Source organism: Polistes dominula, unplaced genomic scaffold (genome assembly GCF_049000335.1).
Source record: "Polistes dominula isolate Pdom_NZ unplaced genomic scaffold, Pdom_raw_medaka contig_16, whole genome shotgun sequence".
Classification (NCBI taxonomy): Eukaryota; Metazoa; Arthropoda; class Insecta; order Hymenoptera; family Vespidae; genus Polistes; species Polistes dominula.
Genome location: NW_028301040.1, coordinates 6,243,392 through 6,259,021, shown reverse-complemented (window position 1 = coordinate 6,259,021; position 15,630 = coordinate 6,243,392). Strand labels below are relative to the sequence as shown.

The 15,630-nt window shown below is 28.4% G+C and overlaps 3 protein-coding genes across 8 annotated transcripts; 1 reads left to right on the top strand and 2 right to left on the bottom strand.

The window, feature by feature from the left end:
- Positions 1-90: 90 nt before the first annotated feature.
- On the bottom strand, positions 91-5,092 carry Rab7 (RAS oncogene family member Rab7). 3 transcript variants are annotated; one of them, XM_015320655.2, is made up of 6 exons: positions 4,953-5,092; positions 3,980-4,388; positions 3,174-3,358; positions 2,753-2,971; positions 2,537-2,674; positions 91-2,452 (listed from the first exon to the last, which is right to left on the bottom strand). In XM_015320655.2, the coding sequence occupies exons 3-6, from the start codon at positions 3,351-3,353 to the stop codon at positions 2,366-2,368; spliced, it is 624 nt and encodes a 207-aa protein (XP_015176141.1). In that variant the 5' UTR covers positions 3,354-3,358; positions 3,980-4,388; positions 4,953-5,092; the 3' UTR covers positions 91-2,365. The 3 variants fall into 3 exon arrangements, with proteins under 3 accessions (XP_015176141.1, XP_015176140.1, XP_015176143.1); XM_015320654.2 differs by having other exon boundaries at positions 4,164-4,388; XM_015320657.2 differs by having other exon boundaries at positions 4,269-4,388.
- A 453-nt stretch (positions 5,093-5,545) lies between these two features.
- Positions 5,546-10,870, top strand: fmt (phosphatase 6 regulatory subunit 1-like protein fmt). 4 transcript variants are annotated; one of them, XM_015320653.2, is made up of 18 exons: positions 5,546-5,686; positions 5,778-5,857; positions 5,951-6,102; positions 6,174-6,295; positions 6,454-6,624; positions 6,717-6,895; positions 6,973-7,086; positions 7,172-7,310; positions 7,381-7,533; positions 7,622-7,732; positions 7,819-7,883; positions 7,978-8,176; positions 8,267-8,329; positions 8,410-8,507; positions 8,701-8,752; positions 8,840-9,035; positions 9,110-9,494; positions 9,566-10,870. In XM_015320653.2, the coding sequence occupies exons 1-18, from the start codon at positions 5,627-5,629 to the stop codon at positions 9,708-9,710; spliced, it is 2,484 nt and encodes an 827-aa protein (XP_015176139.1). In that variant the 5' UTR covers positions 5,546-5,626; the 3' UTR covers positions 9,711-10,870. The 4 variants fall into 4 exon arrangements, with proteins under 4 accessions (XP_015176139.1, XP_015176138.1, XP_089030906.1 ...); XM_015320652.2 differs by having other exon boundaries at positions 8,665-8,752; XM_089174780.1 differs by having other exon boundaries at positions 8,662-8,752; positions 9,122-9,494.
- ValRS-m (Valyl-tRNA synthetase, mitochondrial) lies at positions 8,422-15,537 on the bottom strand. Its single transcript, XM_015320493.2, is given in 19 exon segments — positions 8,422-8,740; positions 8,809-9,011; positions 11,238-11,340; positions 11,433-11,611; positions 11,672-11,783; positions 11,863-12,075; positions 12,159-12,427; positions 12,504-12,663; positions 12,753-12,860; positions 12,942-13,064; positions 13,136-13,364; positions 13,459-13,721; positions 13,797-13,921; positions 14,037-14,216; positions 14,290-14,345; positions 14,347-14,516; positions 14,591-14,837; positions 14,928-15,111; positions 15,194-15,537. Coding segments are annotated over 17 exon segments (2,793 nt in total). The 5' UTR covers positions 15,279-15,537; the 3' UTR covers positions 8,422-8,740; positions 8,809-9,011; positions 11,238-11,250.
- Between the last annotated feature and the right edge of the window lie 93 nt (positions 15,538-15,630).

The following is a 15,630-nucleotide window of genomic DNA, read 5'->3' as shown; positions in this document are numbered from 1 at the left end:
ATATACAATATATAACATGCACAACCTACATTATACATACAATCTTCATATAGTAGAGTACAATAAATAAAATAAACGACAATAAAAGGAAACGGTTAAAGAGATTTACTATTTTTTTTCAATAAATGTATTTTTCTTCCTTTTCGCTTACTTAAAACTAAGAATAGCAATAGTGGATTTATAGCAGCAGTAGCAATGAATACAATATTTATAATTATAATATCTATAGTTAACATATCTCCATAAAATTATATTAATAATTATAGTTGTAATCGTCATGATCATTCATTTATATACATGTATATATGAAGAAATATGCATACACGTACGAAAGAGGGTATGCAATTATGCATCCGGGAATAATCATAAGTGTACGCATATATTTCACGATCTAATTTTTCTTTTCCATACGAAATTCTTATGTGTAGGTATGTATTAATTTAACTCGCATAATCTTTCATCCTGAATATTTCAAAATTGCGACTTAAAATCTAATTTTTCTTTTCTTTTTTTTTTTTCTTTCATGATTTTGAACGAGGAATTGATCGCCTGTATCTTTTGTTGCATGGTTTTCATAGCTGTATATATATAAAGTAATTGTGTTTTATAAACCTCTAGTATACTCTCTTTTTCATTAGATATATGTTTATATGCAAGATTGTTATAAGTGTGGTACAAAAAATAAGAGTGCTTCACCTTCTGTTTAAATATGCTAATAGAAAATTTACATATAACTTAGCATACATCTTACGTTTACAAAACCAAGAACCGATTAGCAAAAATTTAACATAGAAGAATTGAAATATTTATCAAAAGAGTTTATATGTTATTTGATTTGTGGGAAAGAACTTACAAAATATGTTTTATCCATGAAACGATAAGCACCACAGAGAAATCTATAATATATATATATATATATATATATATATATATATATAAACAACATTTAATTTATTTTATTCATATATATTTATCTATATAAAAAAAAGACCAATAATTTAATTTAGTCGTTTAATAAAATAAACAAACAAATTAATGATTAAATTACAATCTGTGATTTTTCTGCTAATTATACAATTTTTGAAATGCTTGAAAACACACGCATTGCAAGAACAGAACACTTTTAAAGGATTAACGAAATAGATGAAAATAAAAACGCATCGTAGGAGGTATATTAAACTAGCGGAATCCAATTGTTGGGTCATTTATAAAAAGAATTGCCTGGTAAAACGCACTAGCCTTTTTTAGACAGAGGGGCCATGAGATGTTGCGATAAATATTGTGATGTAGTTGTGTTGAAATAAAACCTCTTCTTTTTTTTTGGTTGTTTCGACATTAATTATTACATATATTGCGACTAAAAGTTACAATTATAATTGAAGAAAGAAAAAGAAAAAAAAGGAATTATAGAACTACTTAATTCAATGATTATTAAATAGAAACGCTATCACATTCTTTGTATCTCGAATTTCAATGTAAGGATAATATGTGCAACATGAGTATTGATATTTCTATTATTCCTTGATGTATCAATAATACTAAATTGATATTTTTTAAACGAGAAGCCGCAAATGGTCGATATTCTTAAAAGCTACTCACAAAACTTCGCTACTTGGCAAGGCTCCTCCCTAAATGCGATAGTTCTTAATATTATTAATGGGCAATCTTTAGCGTGATTTAAAAAATCTGACGCAACCTGTATTCCCGATCTATACGTCAACCTCCTCGCGCAATAACGAATTTTTATTATGTGAAAACTTCATAGTATCGTCCTGACAAAGGACATCAACAATGAATCATTAGGAGATGCAGATATATAGGACAGCCCATACGTTTCGCCATGACCAATAAGAAAGAGAGCATTATTATGTTTAAAAATACCATTAGAGTGTACCATTCAATAGGTCAAATGGGAGTAAAGATAAAAGACCCATCTTAAGAGTCGAATACGTAATATGCGTGATATATAATCACAACATATATTCTTTACTTGATTATTTTTCTTTCTTTTGTTTTTTCTTTTAATAGGAAGTCAGATAAATATTTCTCGGTGAGCTTATTATTCATTCTGCATTTTTAAACATTTAAAAAAAGATACTTCATTTAGAATTTATTCTATATAAAATATATCCATCTCAAATCTTTATTGCTTTACTCAATAAGTTTAATAAAACATCTTAAAATTACTGATGAGATTAATGAATATGTAAGATATGAAAACCGAGATATATGCTCCCAGACTTCTCAAAAGCTGATCAAAATCATTGTAAAACTTGTGAATATTGTGTTTATATTCCAATACGTGAACGTACGACCTGACCTCTGCATCCATATGCTTATATATGAATTTTTGTCGATCCACGACCTAGCATGCACAAGAATCCCCTTTACCGTTATTTCTTTGGTCATTGGTCAGTTTAATTTGGTCTGGGAACTCGTTATAAAGTTCAACCTAAAAGTCAAATGATTAACGATAGTTAACAACAAATCAATTTATAAATGATATTGCAATGATATTAAATTATTTACGACATACCTCACTTTCTTGAGCTAAAGCATTTTTAGCTATCGTTTGGAATGCCTGTTCCACATTAATAGCCTCTTTTGCACTAGTTTCAAAATATGGAATATTGTTCTTGGATTGACACCACTGCTGTGCTCTCTTACTCGATACCTTATACAAAATAAAAACATATATTGTAATAGAATTCTAATCAACATTCCAAAATTGTTGTTGTTTCATTAAACTTACCGACTTAGATTCTAAATCAACCTTATTTCCCAGAACAACGAATGGAAAGTTATCTGGATCTCGTGGAGATGCTTGAATCAAAAATTCGTCTCTCCATGACTCTAAAGATTTGAAACTTGTTGGTGCGGAAACATCAAATACCAATACACAACAGTCGGCGCCTCTATAGAATGCAACTCCTAACGATTGAAATCTTTCTTGACCTGCGGTATCCCAAATCTGTAATTGTCGAAATGAAAATACAATTCATTATTAAAATATAATGATTATTTTAATTAATCCTTGTACTATAACAAAGTGTGACTCGTGATACACTTCACAATTCAAACATGAAAAAATTCAGCACAGACTTTGGAACACAGCTGCGCTTATTTAATTATAGTGCAAGAGATTAATGATTAATAAAAAGTAGCATAATTACCTGCATAGTAACTACCCTATCATCGACCATAACTTCTTTGGTAAGAAAATCTGCTCCTATAGTAGCTTTGTACTGATTACTAAACTTTTTATTAACATACTGATTCATCAACGACGTTTTACCTACTCCAGAATCTCCCAGAATAATAACTTTTAAAAGTACTTTCTTACGGGATGACATACTGACTGAAAGAAAACCAAGAGCAAAAGTTTTAATATTCAAATGTTTTGTGGAAATATTAATTAAGAAAGAAAGAAAAAAAACCGACAAATTTCATTTAATCAAATGTAAAATGATACATGATAAAAGTAGGAAAAAATAGTGAATATCGTAATATTGGAAAAGATATAAAACAGTTATCTACATTGAATAACAATATAAATGTCAGTAATGTAATTATCATACTCGATTAAAAAAACTTTAGTAAAAAAAAATTTCTCAACAATAATACTTGGTAATGTAAATAAAATTACAAGAAAAAACCCCCTCCCCACGCACTACAAGTTTTAAATGACTAAGAAAATATATGATAAATCACATAATTAATCTATATTGTTTTTAAAAAATGAATCATCTAACGTGTAATGAAAAGTAACTTTTATCGTAATGACGTATGTATATGTTTCTAAATGTTAGAAGAAAAAAAAAGAAGAAGAAAGGAAATATATTATTTGCTATATTAGCAAAAAAATAAATATAATACTTTGACAACTAACAGTTAATTGGTAATCCCGTTAATAAAAGAAAAATAGGATATCACTAAGGAAGAATAGAAAGAACCTAACAGGATGTAAAATAGAATTTACATGTAGATGTAAAATAGAATCCGTTTAACTGCGATAGTTGAAAACCTGTCAACACACTAGCAGGGCAATTAGGATTTTGCGCGGTAATTTGAGGATCTTCTCAAAGTAAAGATACGCGATGTCCATCGACGGACGAAATCATCCAGTGGTAGATCGACAAATTCTCCAACTTAGATGATATTACCTCGAATTTAACAGAAAACAGGACGTGTATTCCTTCTGGTCCTAACACTTCACACAAAGAAAATGGCGTGTTATGAAATCACGAGTATGACAACGATGTCGTCACCTGTTCGTTGATGCTCTCTTATCGACTGAACAGTCGACTCTAATTCTCGAACGTCACTCACTACGAGATATCGAACTGTCTCTCGGTTTCCTCCTCCTTAACTTGACATAGTGCTGCCACCTATCGTAAAAAACAATTATTTCATTTTATTTCTGTATAATTAATATATATATATATATATATATATATATATATATATATATATATATATATGTGCATATAAATAAATCTCGAGATATTTTTCTATTTCTTGATCCTACACATTTAAATATACCGACTTTAAAGTAGAAAGGTTAACAAGAGAGTATTTATTACGGTTTACGACGGAAGTACATAGATCTTCATTATCTTGCTTATTCGATTTTCATGCGCGCCAAATTTAAACGATGGATAGTTTATATTGATTCGACATATCAACTTTTTAAAAGATATCATTCTTTTACTATTCTTACTTGATTGTTTATATTAACATATACTTAATTCTTAAGTACTTTCGAATATTACTATGCAAATATATGATGGAATTGCAAATCTATTCTGCATATTATTAAAAAAGTATATAAATAACAGGAATAAAGAAAAAGTGACGTACTAAGATGGCGAAAGTCTAACTTCCGTCATTTATAAGGTAATGTAAGTGAGTAAGTAAGCAAGATAAAGTATGTATGTATATCTAAAAAGAACCTGATAATAGAATCTCTCTTTTCCTCCTTAGTCTTCTTTCTACTTTAAGGATTAAACTGTACTCGTTCTCTTGTGCTGCCTCTTTATCGTAGATCTCTCATTTCAGATTTCAAGGTGCATGCATCGGTAAAATCGTAAAGCGTGATACACATTGAACGATTAAAGCTGCATCTAAATGTAAACTTGGATGACCACTTGAAACTTCAAAGAAATACATATATTATACTAGAAATTGTGTCTTCGGTTGAAGTGATTATTATAGTTCAAGCATACTGTGAAATTAGAAGCATTTCTTAACTTGGTGCTCCCTTTAAAAAGGTTCTCTTCTGCGGCTAACGTCAATGTTAATAAAACTATATCTATTCGTTCTTAATTTTTCCATTTGTGAAAAATGACATCGTAGAATATTATTATTATAACATTATTATCAGTGGGAATAAAATAATTCTATACCGTTAGTGTTTCCCATCCGTCGTTGCGTTTACAAATACCGTTGAAGATTTTTTCTAATAGTATCGAATCGTTATACTTTCATGCAATGTTAGTAGTTAGCCGCTTTGCGCTCAAGACGTATTACGTTATTTTTTTAGTAGACGGCATACCAATGTTGTGATTATCGCATTTTGTGATAAAAATTAACGACGATTAACCACTCCGAGTAATACCATCGCATCATGTTCTGGACTAATAATTACGTATCGTCGCCTCATATTGAAGCGTTGCTTAACAAAGAGGTGGGTGTTACATTTATTTGGTGTTATGTTATGGTTTCAATGATTTTTCTAAACGTATTTTTTTTTTTACTGCGATTGTCACTATTTGCAGAATGTTACGTTGCATGAATTAATGGATGAAGAGGACATCTTACAAGAATGTAAGAGTCAAAACAAAAAGTTAATCGAATAGTAAGTCTATTTAAATCTTTTCTTTTTCTATTCATTGCAACGAATGGGATTTAATTAGTTTATATATTAATACATTAATCTTTTTATTCGTAGTCTTATAAGGCCCGATGTAATGGAAGAATTGGTAATGCTTACAACTATGGAACCATCTATTGATATTGAAGAACGTCTGCGATACAAATATCCTAATGTTGCATGTGAATTACTTACTTGCGATGTGCCAACGCTTAATGAGAAATTAGCAGGTATTTTAGAATAAACCTATATAATGGGTGTTATTATTCAAAAGACCAAGTATAACGAATTTTAATTTTAGGTGACAAAACACTTCTGAACAAGTTATATGCTTTTATAGACACCGATCAACCTTTAAATCCCTTATTAGCATCGTTTTTCAGTAAAACAATTGGTGTACTTGTTGCTCGTAAGAGTGATCAGGTAATTATAAATTTTCAAATACAATTTGCTGCTATAATTAATTAGTCTTTGAAGATATTTTGACAAATAGATCCTGGCATAGAACATGGCAAATTAATAATGATTTTCATTCTTTTCTTATCCTCTTTCTGCCTATCCTTTCTTATCCTTACTATCAGAACTGGTATTCCTATCAGTTCACATGTTTACAGGTTATAGAATTTCTTCAAGGCCAACAAAATTGCGTAGACTTACTCTTACAACATTTAGAGACTTCCGCTATTATGGATTTAATATTAAAACTGGTAACTCAAGTTGAAGGAGGTCACCTGCGACAAAATATATTAAATGTAATAAATCCTTTTTTCTTTATAATGTAAACGTTTTCTTATATATTATTGTTAAATACTCACTAATTATTTATTCCTTTTTTGTTAACAAGTGGTTAGATAGTCAACAGTTAGTACAAAGGTTGATTAAATTATTGTCTCCTACGTCAGAGCCAGCAAAACACGCAAATGCTTCTCAATTACTTTGCGACATGGTAATCGTAGCAAGAGAAAATCAACGTACGTCAACGGAGCAAATAAAACCAGGTCCTATTTTGAATACTTTAAAGTCGTAAGTATATTTAACGCAGACATTGTTTTCATATTTGATATTATAATAACGTTATTTTAAATGTTGTTTTTTTTCAGAGAAGAGACTGTAAGTTTATTATTAGAGACAATCTTGACAGATGAAAAATCAGAAAGCAGTATTGTGGGTGGGATTCAAGTGCTTCTTACCCTTCTGGGTCAAAAAGTAAACACGTATGTATGCAAATAATTTTTGTACATTTATTTATTGGTATTTTATATCTTTCTATAGAAAAATTTGTCTCATATGCATATATAGTGCCTTAAATGAAGTCGACGTTCATGGAAATGGTTCCAGCGAAGACATGACAGATGATAACGAACAATGTATTAACATTTCTAATGCTACTATACCCTACTTGGAAAAACTTCATAAACTTCTTTTAGATCCGCCAGTTGTAAGTATCACCTTAAGAAGCATTTTATATAATGTACATGTATAGTAATAGATATTCATTTGTATTATAGAAAGCTCCTGTAAAAACAACAGCTGGAATTTTAGATTGTCCATTGGGCAAAACACGCTTGCATGTCGCAAGATTATTAATGGCCTTGTTATCAACCGAAAATATAAAGATTCATGAAGCATTGGCAGATTTAGGAACATTCCAAACTTTATTGGTTAATATCAGTACTATGTAAATTTATTAATTGAATTTATTCATTTTCAAATTGAATCATACTATTGTATTATTTATATTATTTGCAGGATCTATTTTTCAAATACACATGGAACAATTTCTTACACACACAAGTACAACAATGCCTAGCTTTAGCTATTAATTGTGATTATCAAGATAATAATAATATTTATGGCAATGTAGGTAATATGTCTCTGACAGTGTCAATATTTATTTTGCTTTGATAACAAATATTTTTATTTGATCAACTATTTTATTTTTGTAGATATTTGTTAAATGCAGATTGATAGAACGTATTTTGGAAGCTTGGGAAAAGAATGAGAATAAACAGTAAGTTTTTATATGAAAATGATAATCTATGTAAAAAAATGTAAATGTGATTAAATGGCAATTAAATAATGAATTTTAATGCTGTTAATTACAGAAACAAAGAGAATGGTGTTAGACAAGGATACATGGGTCACTTAATAAATATAGCGAATAATATTGCACAACAATGTGAAAAAAATAATGCGCTTGATACTTTTGTAAAAACAAATTTATCAACCGAATGTCTTAACAAGTGGGAATTACTTGTGAATACAAAACTAGTGGAAATCAACAAAACACGTGCAATCTTCTTGGTAATCATATTATTAATATCTTATTTATTAAATAAAAATAATGAAAAAAAAAATAATTCTAGTTATTTTATTATGATTTATAATATTTAGATTAGACCAACAGCAAATATGGCCAATTCTGAAGATACTCCGGATCGCTACTATTTGAAAGAGGTATGAGAGATATCTATGATATATTTTGAAATGTACACATGAGTGTGTATAGGATACTGTACGGTATTTTTTATTATTAGATGTACACCAACTATCAGAGTCAACAGATGACATCCACTTTTATTGATAATTATGGATTTCGTGATAATCAATTTGATGCTGGGGATGATTCACTTCAGTAAGTATATTAAATTATATTTCTAAGTATTGTAAATTAAACAGTAAATGTCTATGGAGCGTTAAATTATAATAACACAAAGAGAATGTAACACTGCAAACAACAGTATTACATTTGCTCTTAGTAAACGTTTAGAAAAAAAACACTATTATAGTAGCTCCGCTGATGAAATAACAGCGTTGGCCTTTAAAAGGATTAATCTCGCCGATGAAGAAATGGATCCAAGAGCAGATCTATTTGATAAGGTATAGATCATTTATTCTGTTTCATTATTTATTCGTAGTATTTTAAATGTACTTACTTTATTATTTGAAATGTAATTTTATATTTAGATCTGTCAGCAAAAACAAAAAGCAGGACTTGAGGAATGTGGCGGTGGAACTGAATGGGCCGATGAAGGTGACTTGACTTTCCAAACAGTAGTAGACAAACGAGATTGGCACTCAAAACAACATCATGGATCTAGTTCATCTGATGAAGACGATGAAGATCCTCGAGATATGCCTATGGAAATTGATACTTCAGATGGTAAAATTTGATTGAAAATATATTTTCTTAATAATATATTTAAATAAATACTTTAATTATGCATTAAATTACAGTTTGGAATTCAGTTCCAGCTAATACAACAATTCCAGAGGTAAACCCATGGGATGTTGCACCATCAGAACCTCTTGAATCTACTGGTTGGGCAAACTTTGATAATTTTGAAAGTACTTTAAGCATAGAAAATAATATTGCCGTAGATAATAAAACTTGCGAAACAGTTACAAAAGACATTGTTGATGCAGCAACAAGTTTGGTTGAAAAGGAAACAGTATTGGAAAATAAATCTGTAGAAAATATTGGAGGTGGAGATTCTATAATTGTAGATTTGGTTGATAGTACATCCCGTCTGTCTATAGAAGCAAATCAAAACAGTAAAGCTAGTGATGATAGTATATATTCTGTATGTACCTCTGACAAGAATGCCAATCCAAGTGAAAGGTATTTATCAAATCATTTTATAATCAATCGAAAATATTGGATAATATGAAATTATCATTATTTTTATTTAGGACACCTGAAACCAGAGAGGATAGTAAGAATGAATATATGAAAAATTCCATCGAAAATGATAAAACATTAACTGAAAACAAAATTGTTTGCTCTTTGCAAAGTACACCATCAGATACAACGTTAACGTCTAAGGATGCCAAATGAAACGTTAAGATTTATTAAAAATATATGGCAATATAGGAAAAGAAAATCATATCAGTATGAATTATGTACGGATGTCTAGAACATCTTGTGTCTCTATTTTCATTAGATCACATGAATTATACTTTACAGCATTGGCGCTGGGCACTAATTACGGCAGGGTATTGATGCGGTTTGAATACTGGACTTTTCAACGCTCAATTACATTTATCAAATTTTTTGATGTTAATAAATATGTTCCCAGAATGCCAATGTACAAGTCAACTTTTGCAAGTGGAATGTCCTAAGTTTTTTTTTTATATAAGGACTACTAACAAACTTTGGAAAATTGTTATTTATACTACGTATTCGATATAAATGCAAGTAGTTGAAAGAATATATTCAACTGATGCAGGTTTATCTTGTATTGTTTGACATTTGCATGCTGAGATAGACGAAATATATAATTGTACAAAAAAAGAGCTAACCAAATTGAGGACATTTGTGCCTTTACTTGGTTTACTCGATATCTGTTTTCACAGAACAAGTATTATGTAGCATTATGGACTATAATGTTTTAAGTAACTTGGATATGAGGCTCTTTAGGGAAAGTCATTGTAACGATATATTTCACAACAGGTGCTTTAGCTTCTACATTCAACAAGGCAAAGGTACTTAGATGCAGTGCCTACTATTTGCTTGAGTGTATGCCCATGCAACGATGCGATGTAAAAAAAAAAAACAAAAAAAGAAAAACAAAAGTAAACGAAAACGGGAAAAAAAATCTTGTATTTTTATTACGTTCACGATAATATTCAGTCAAAATTTATACGATATAATAATATGGACAAAGTTTTCGATCGATCTGTTCTTATTTGCATTCCAATAAAAAATTTCTATAAGATTAATAATAATAATAGTTATTCAACATGATCTTCCAAAAAAAAAAAAAAAAAAAAAATAGTATTAGAAAGACAAACAGAATTCAATTTAAAAAAAAAAACGATAAGTTTTTGATCCATTTAAATTGTAATAATTTCTTAAAACAAAGAGTTCTGTGAAATATGTTTCTTGTGCAACACAACACTCTTCTGCCTTACAAGTGTCACTATAGAAATGTGTTTATAGCACTGTACACGAGATTCTGTACATAATTAATTAATAAATGAAAAGCATTGTTCGAAGTTCCACAAGTAGTATTTGTAGATTCCTTATATTTTTTTTCCTCATATTTTAAGAAAATATATATTTTTATTTTTTTTTACAATAAATATTTTTCATTTTGATATAAAATGTAAAATAAAAATTCTTACCTGTACCATGATGTGTAATGTGATATTTATAATGTATTCAAATCAACTTGCAAAGTATTCCAATATTTAAAAATTTTATTATATGTGTAAATCGAATAATTTTAGAAATATTTCTGTTGTAAAAGCATACTGACCATTTTCATACTGATATATGATATATAAATAAAAATAAATACATGTCCATATTCTTGCTTTGAAAACAAGACCAAAAAAGAAATGCAATATTTAAATAATTTACCTTCTATTCCTATTTAAAGTTTTATCGATTTTTTTAATTTACTTTCCGCTTTTATTTTTCTTTTCTCTATTATTTCTAATATTTGATCTAACGTTGATTTATCCTGAATAAAAAAAAAAAACCCAATTGTATATTTCAAATAAATTTAAATTTATCTATAATAATAGAACATATAATGAATTAATTATTACATACCTTTACTGATAAGAATAGAGAATGTTTTGATTGAAGTTCTTCTTGAATACTATACATATTTTTAACATAATTTTCTTTCAAATGTATTGACATGTTCCATATCCTGCTAGCTCCTTTAATCGAATTTATATTTTTTGTATAAAATTCATGGTCTTCTAAATCATCCACCACAATGTGAACTAGAAACACAGATATTTAAAAGAACAAAATTTAATTTTATTAGATTAATATAATTATACCTTCTGGTTCTAATTTTTTACTAATATTAGCAATAAAACTTCGAATTTCAGTTATTAGATCTAGTACACTCTTCATTCTTTCATCCAATGATTCGTTTCGTAGATCTTTAAACTGTAGACATACAAATATTTCATATTATTCAAAAATATTAAAAATAAAAAGAAGTGAAGAATAAAATTTATATTCTTACTTCATCTGTTGTAGGATAAGATGCTTCCAATAATGAAGATACTGATAAAAAGGATGGTAATTTTGTAGAAAGTCTTGAATACAATTCATCTGTTAGAAACGGTGTGATAGGAGTAAGAACTCGTAAGGACACCTCTAAACATTTGATTAATGTGTACGTATGGCTTATAATTATATGTTCTTCTTCGCTCTTAAAACCCCATTTGGTGGCTTCCTATAAAAATTTTATTAATATATTTATTTCTTTATATTATTTTATAGTAACAAATAATTTTTGATTAGAAAAGTTAAATTTACCAAATAAATATCACAAAATTCATTATAGATGAATTGTTTTATTGCAGTAACTGCCTTATAAAAGTTTCGTTCTGTAAATGCTGTATTAACTTTGTCCACCATTAATGATAATCGACTTAAAATCCAAGAATCTAAAGTTGTAAACGTTTCAGGTTTATGACACTTATCTGGAGATATTGTTAACAATACATATTTGCTTGCTTGCCAAATTTTGTTACAGAAGAAATAATTTTGTTGACATTCGATAATATTGAAGGAGACAGTACGATCTATTAAAATATTGTAATTAAATTTTTGATCATTTAAAGTAAATTAATATGTGTATTTAAATTATAAACCATTTACTTTTAATATTGTGTGAACATAATGTCATACGTAATGCATCAACTCCGTAAGTTGGTATTCCATTTGGAAACATTTTACCATTAACTATTAAAGTTCGTTTAAGTTCATTTTTATTAAGAATACCATCTTTATAACTTTCATTTGCTTTTTCATTGAGATCCTATAAATATACAAAATCTTATACAATTAATTACTAATGCATAAAGTAAAATGTATTATATTACAAGCTAATAAAATTGTAATATATACCTGCAAAGATATACCATTAATAATACTTTCAGGAGAAATAACATTTCCTAAACTCTTAGATATTTTCTTTCCTTGAGCATCGCACAGGATACCATGAAGTAAAACTTCCTATAAAGAAGAATCATTTTATTTTTAAACAGATGCATGATCATTTGTATGGAATTTACATTTTTAAAAGTATAAAATTACTTTAAAAGGTAGTTGTCCTGTTAATTCTAATCCTAACATCACCATTCGTGCAACCCAAAAGAAAAGAATATCATGTCCAGTTTCCATTAGTGTTAGAGGATAATACTTTTGAAAATCTTCCATCTGAAATATTTATTTATTATTAATATTACAATATTATTTTCATTAATTATAATTATGTAATAAATAATTACTTTTTGTGGCCAACCCATAGTAGTAAAAGGAAGGAGCGCAGAAGAAAACCATGTATCTAGAACATCATTATCTTGACGTACTTCAACGTTTGAACCATATTTCTTATGTGCAATAAGCAATGCATCTTCTTTAGAACGTGCAATTAGCCACTCAGATGTTTGGTCACTTTTAATTTCATATGCTGGAATTTGATGACCCCACCATAATTGCCTTGAAATGCACCAATCCCTGATAGTATGATGTTATTTATTTTTAATTTGTAATTATTTATGAATCTTAAATATGTTTCAATCATTTAATTTGCTTAAATGACATCATTTACCTAATATTTTCTAACCAATTATACCACAATGGTTCGTAAATAGTAGGATCAATTTTTAAAGATCCATCTTTTACAACTTGTAATGCTTTTTCAGCCATATCTTTACATCTAATAAACCACTGTTCTTTTAATAAATATTCAATAATATCACCAGATCTTGAACATCTAGGTATAATCATTTTGTGACTTTCTATACCTCTTAAAAGGCCTTTATTGGCTAATTCATTTAATATTTTGTCACGTGCCAGAAATCTTGGAAGGCCCTTTTATGTATTAAATTTATGTATTACTGATTATATGTTAAAATAAGAATAAAATAAAGATTTGATTGAATATACCTTATAATTATTATTATTTGTTATTATATTTCCATGCTCATCTATAGTATCAATAATCTCTAAACCATGATTCTTCGCAATTTTGTAGTCTAGACGATTATGCGCTGGAGTAATTTTAACTACACCTGATGATTACATTTTCTGATATATTAAATTCTATATTTAAATATTGGTAATATATTTTATAATATATAAATTTAAATATATTTAGTAAATGTTTGATATTACTGAATTACCTACCAGTTCCAAATGTTCTGTCAATAAAAGTATCTCCGATTATAGGTATAAAAGTTTCTCTGAGATCATGCCAAACGTACTGACCAATATATTTATTATATCTATCATCTTCTGGATGAACAGCTATAGCTACATCTCCTAATAGAGTTTCTGGCCTAGTTGTTGCAATGATTACTTCATTATCTACGAAATTTAAAAATAAGATATAAAAATATTTTTATATAAAAAATAACGAAATAAAATGTCATTCAAATACCTGTATCTTTAATTTTAAATGCTATTTTACTTAATTGCCCAAATTTTACTTTTTTTATAACCTGGAACTTCTAGTTCTGTTGTTCCTGTTAATTCTATAGATTCAACTTCAATATCGGATATAGCACTTTGTAAAGATGAAGACCAATTAATTAAATCTTTTTCTCTATATAACATATTTTTGTCATTTAATTTAATTAATGCTTCGGTTACTGCAAAATTATGATTCTATAATTATAATAAAAGCATCACTTTACATCAACTAACATAATTAAAATAAAAGTACTTAAATAATTCATTACCTTACTCATCGTAAAATATTCTTTGGACCAATCAACACTAGTTCCTAATAATCTTAGCTGATCTTTTATTACGCTTTCCTTTTCATTTTTCCATTCCCAAATGAGAGAAAGAAATTCTTCTTTTCCAATATCCATTTTTGTACAACCTTTAGTTTTGTAAAGATATTTTTCTACTACAGCTTGCGTTGCAATTCCTGCATGATCTAATCCAGGTATCCATATTACAGGATGGCCCTTCATTCTGTACCTATTTAATAATAAAACATAAATTAAATATTAATATAAATAATTTTAATTAAAATATCAACAAATTATAGAATAATTTATTTCTAAATACCATCTCGCTAAAACATCCTGTATGGTTGCAGTCAATGCATGTCCTATGTGCAATGTACCTGTTACATTAGGAGGTGGTAATATCATTTTAAATGGATCTTTACTTTGTAAATTGAAAAAATTGTTCTTCTCCCATAACTGATACCACTTTAGTACATCTTTTGATGGAAACGTTTTTGGAAAATCTACAGGAAATAACAATACACTTTTTTAATTTATTACATTTTTATATATATACTATAAAGATATTCAAAAATAATATAATACCATTCAATTTTTGATTACAATAACCTTTAAAAATACACTTGTACAGATGTGCTCTTAGAGAGTGTTTTAATCGAGCTACGTTCATCTTTGAATTAAATAAAAAATGTCATGTCATAGATTAATAATAAAATTGTGCATTCTTTCTTTTTATCGTAAAATATATAATATAATATACTTTATGTTCACACATATCACACACACACACACATAAACTGTTTGAATCGCCACACGTTTTGACAAATACAGCTTATGTAAAAGTAATATAACCTTTACTAGCGAGAGAGAAGTGAGAAGGTAAATAATAACGCGCTATTATCGCCTGTGGGCTGTGAACACAGGTGCACGTGCGCACCTGATATTACCAACGAGAATGCACCAAGCGCTGCAAGTGACGCATGCGCATTCACCAAGCGAACTGTTCTGGCGACGCATGCGCT

Coding starts and splice junctions, on each gene's coding strand:
- Rab7 (XM_015320655.2), bottom strand. CDS start 3,353: ATGTCATCCCGTAAGAAAGTACTTTTAAAAGTTATTATTCTGGGAGAT. Junction 2,675..2,752: donor TTGATTTAGAATCTAAGTCG/GTAAGTTTAATG, acceptor ATTTTGTATAAG/GTATCGAGTAAGAGAGCACA. Junction 2,453..2,536: donor CTTTAGCTCAAGAAAGTGAG/GTATGTCGTAAA, acceptor TTTGACTTTTAG/GTTGAACTTTATAACGAGTT.
- fmt (XM_015320651.2), top strand. CDS start 5,627: ATGTTCTGGACTAATAATTACGTATCGTCGCCTCATATTGAAGCGTTG. Junction 7,311..7,380: donor TTCTTTTAGATCCGCCAGTT/GTAAGTATCACC, acceptor TTTGTATTATAG/AAAGCTCCTGTAAAAACAAC. Junction 8,753..8,839: donor GAGCAGATCTATTTGATAAG/GTATAGATCATT, acceptor TTTTATATTTAG/ATCTGTCAGCAAAAACAAAA.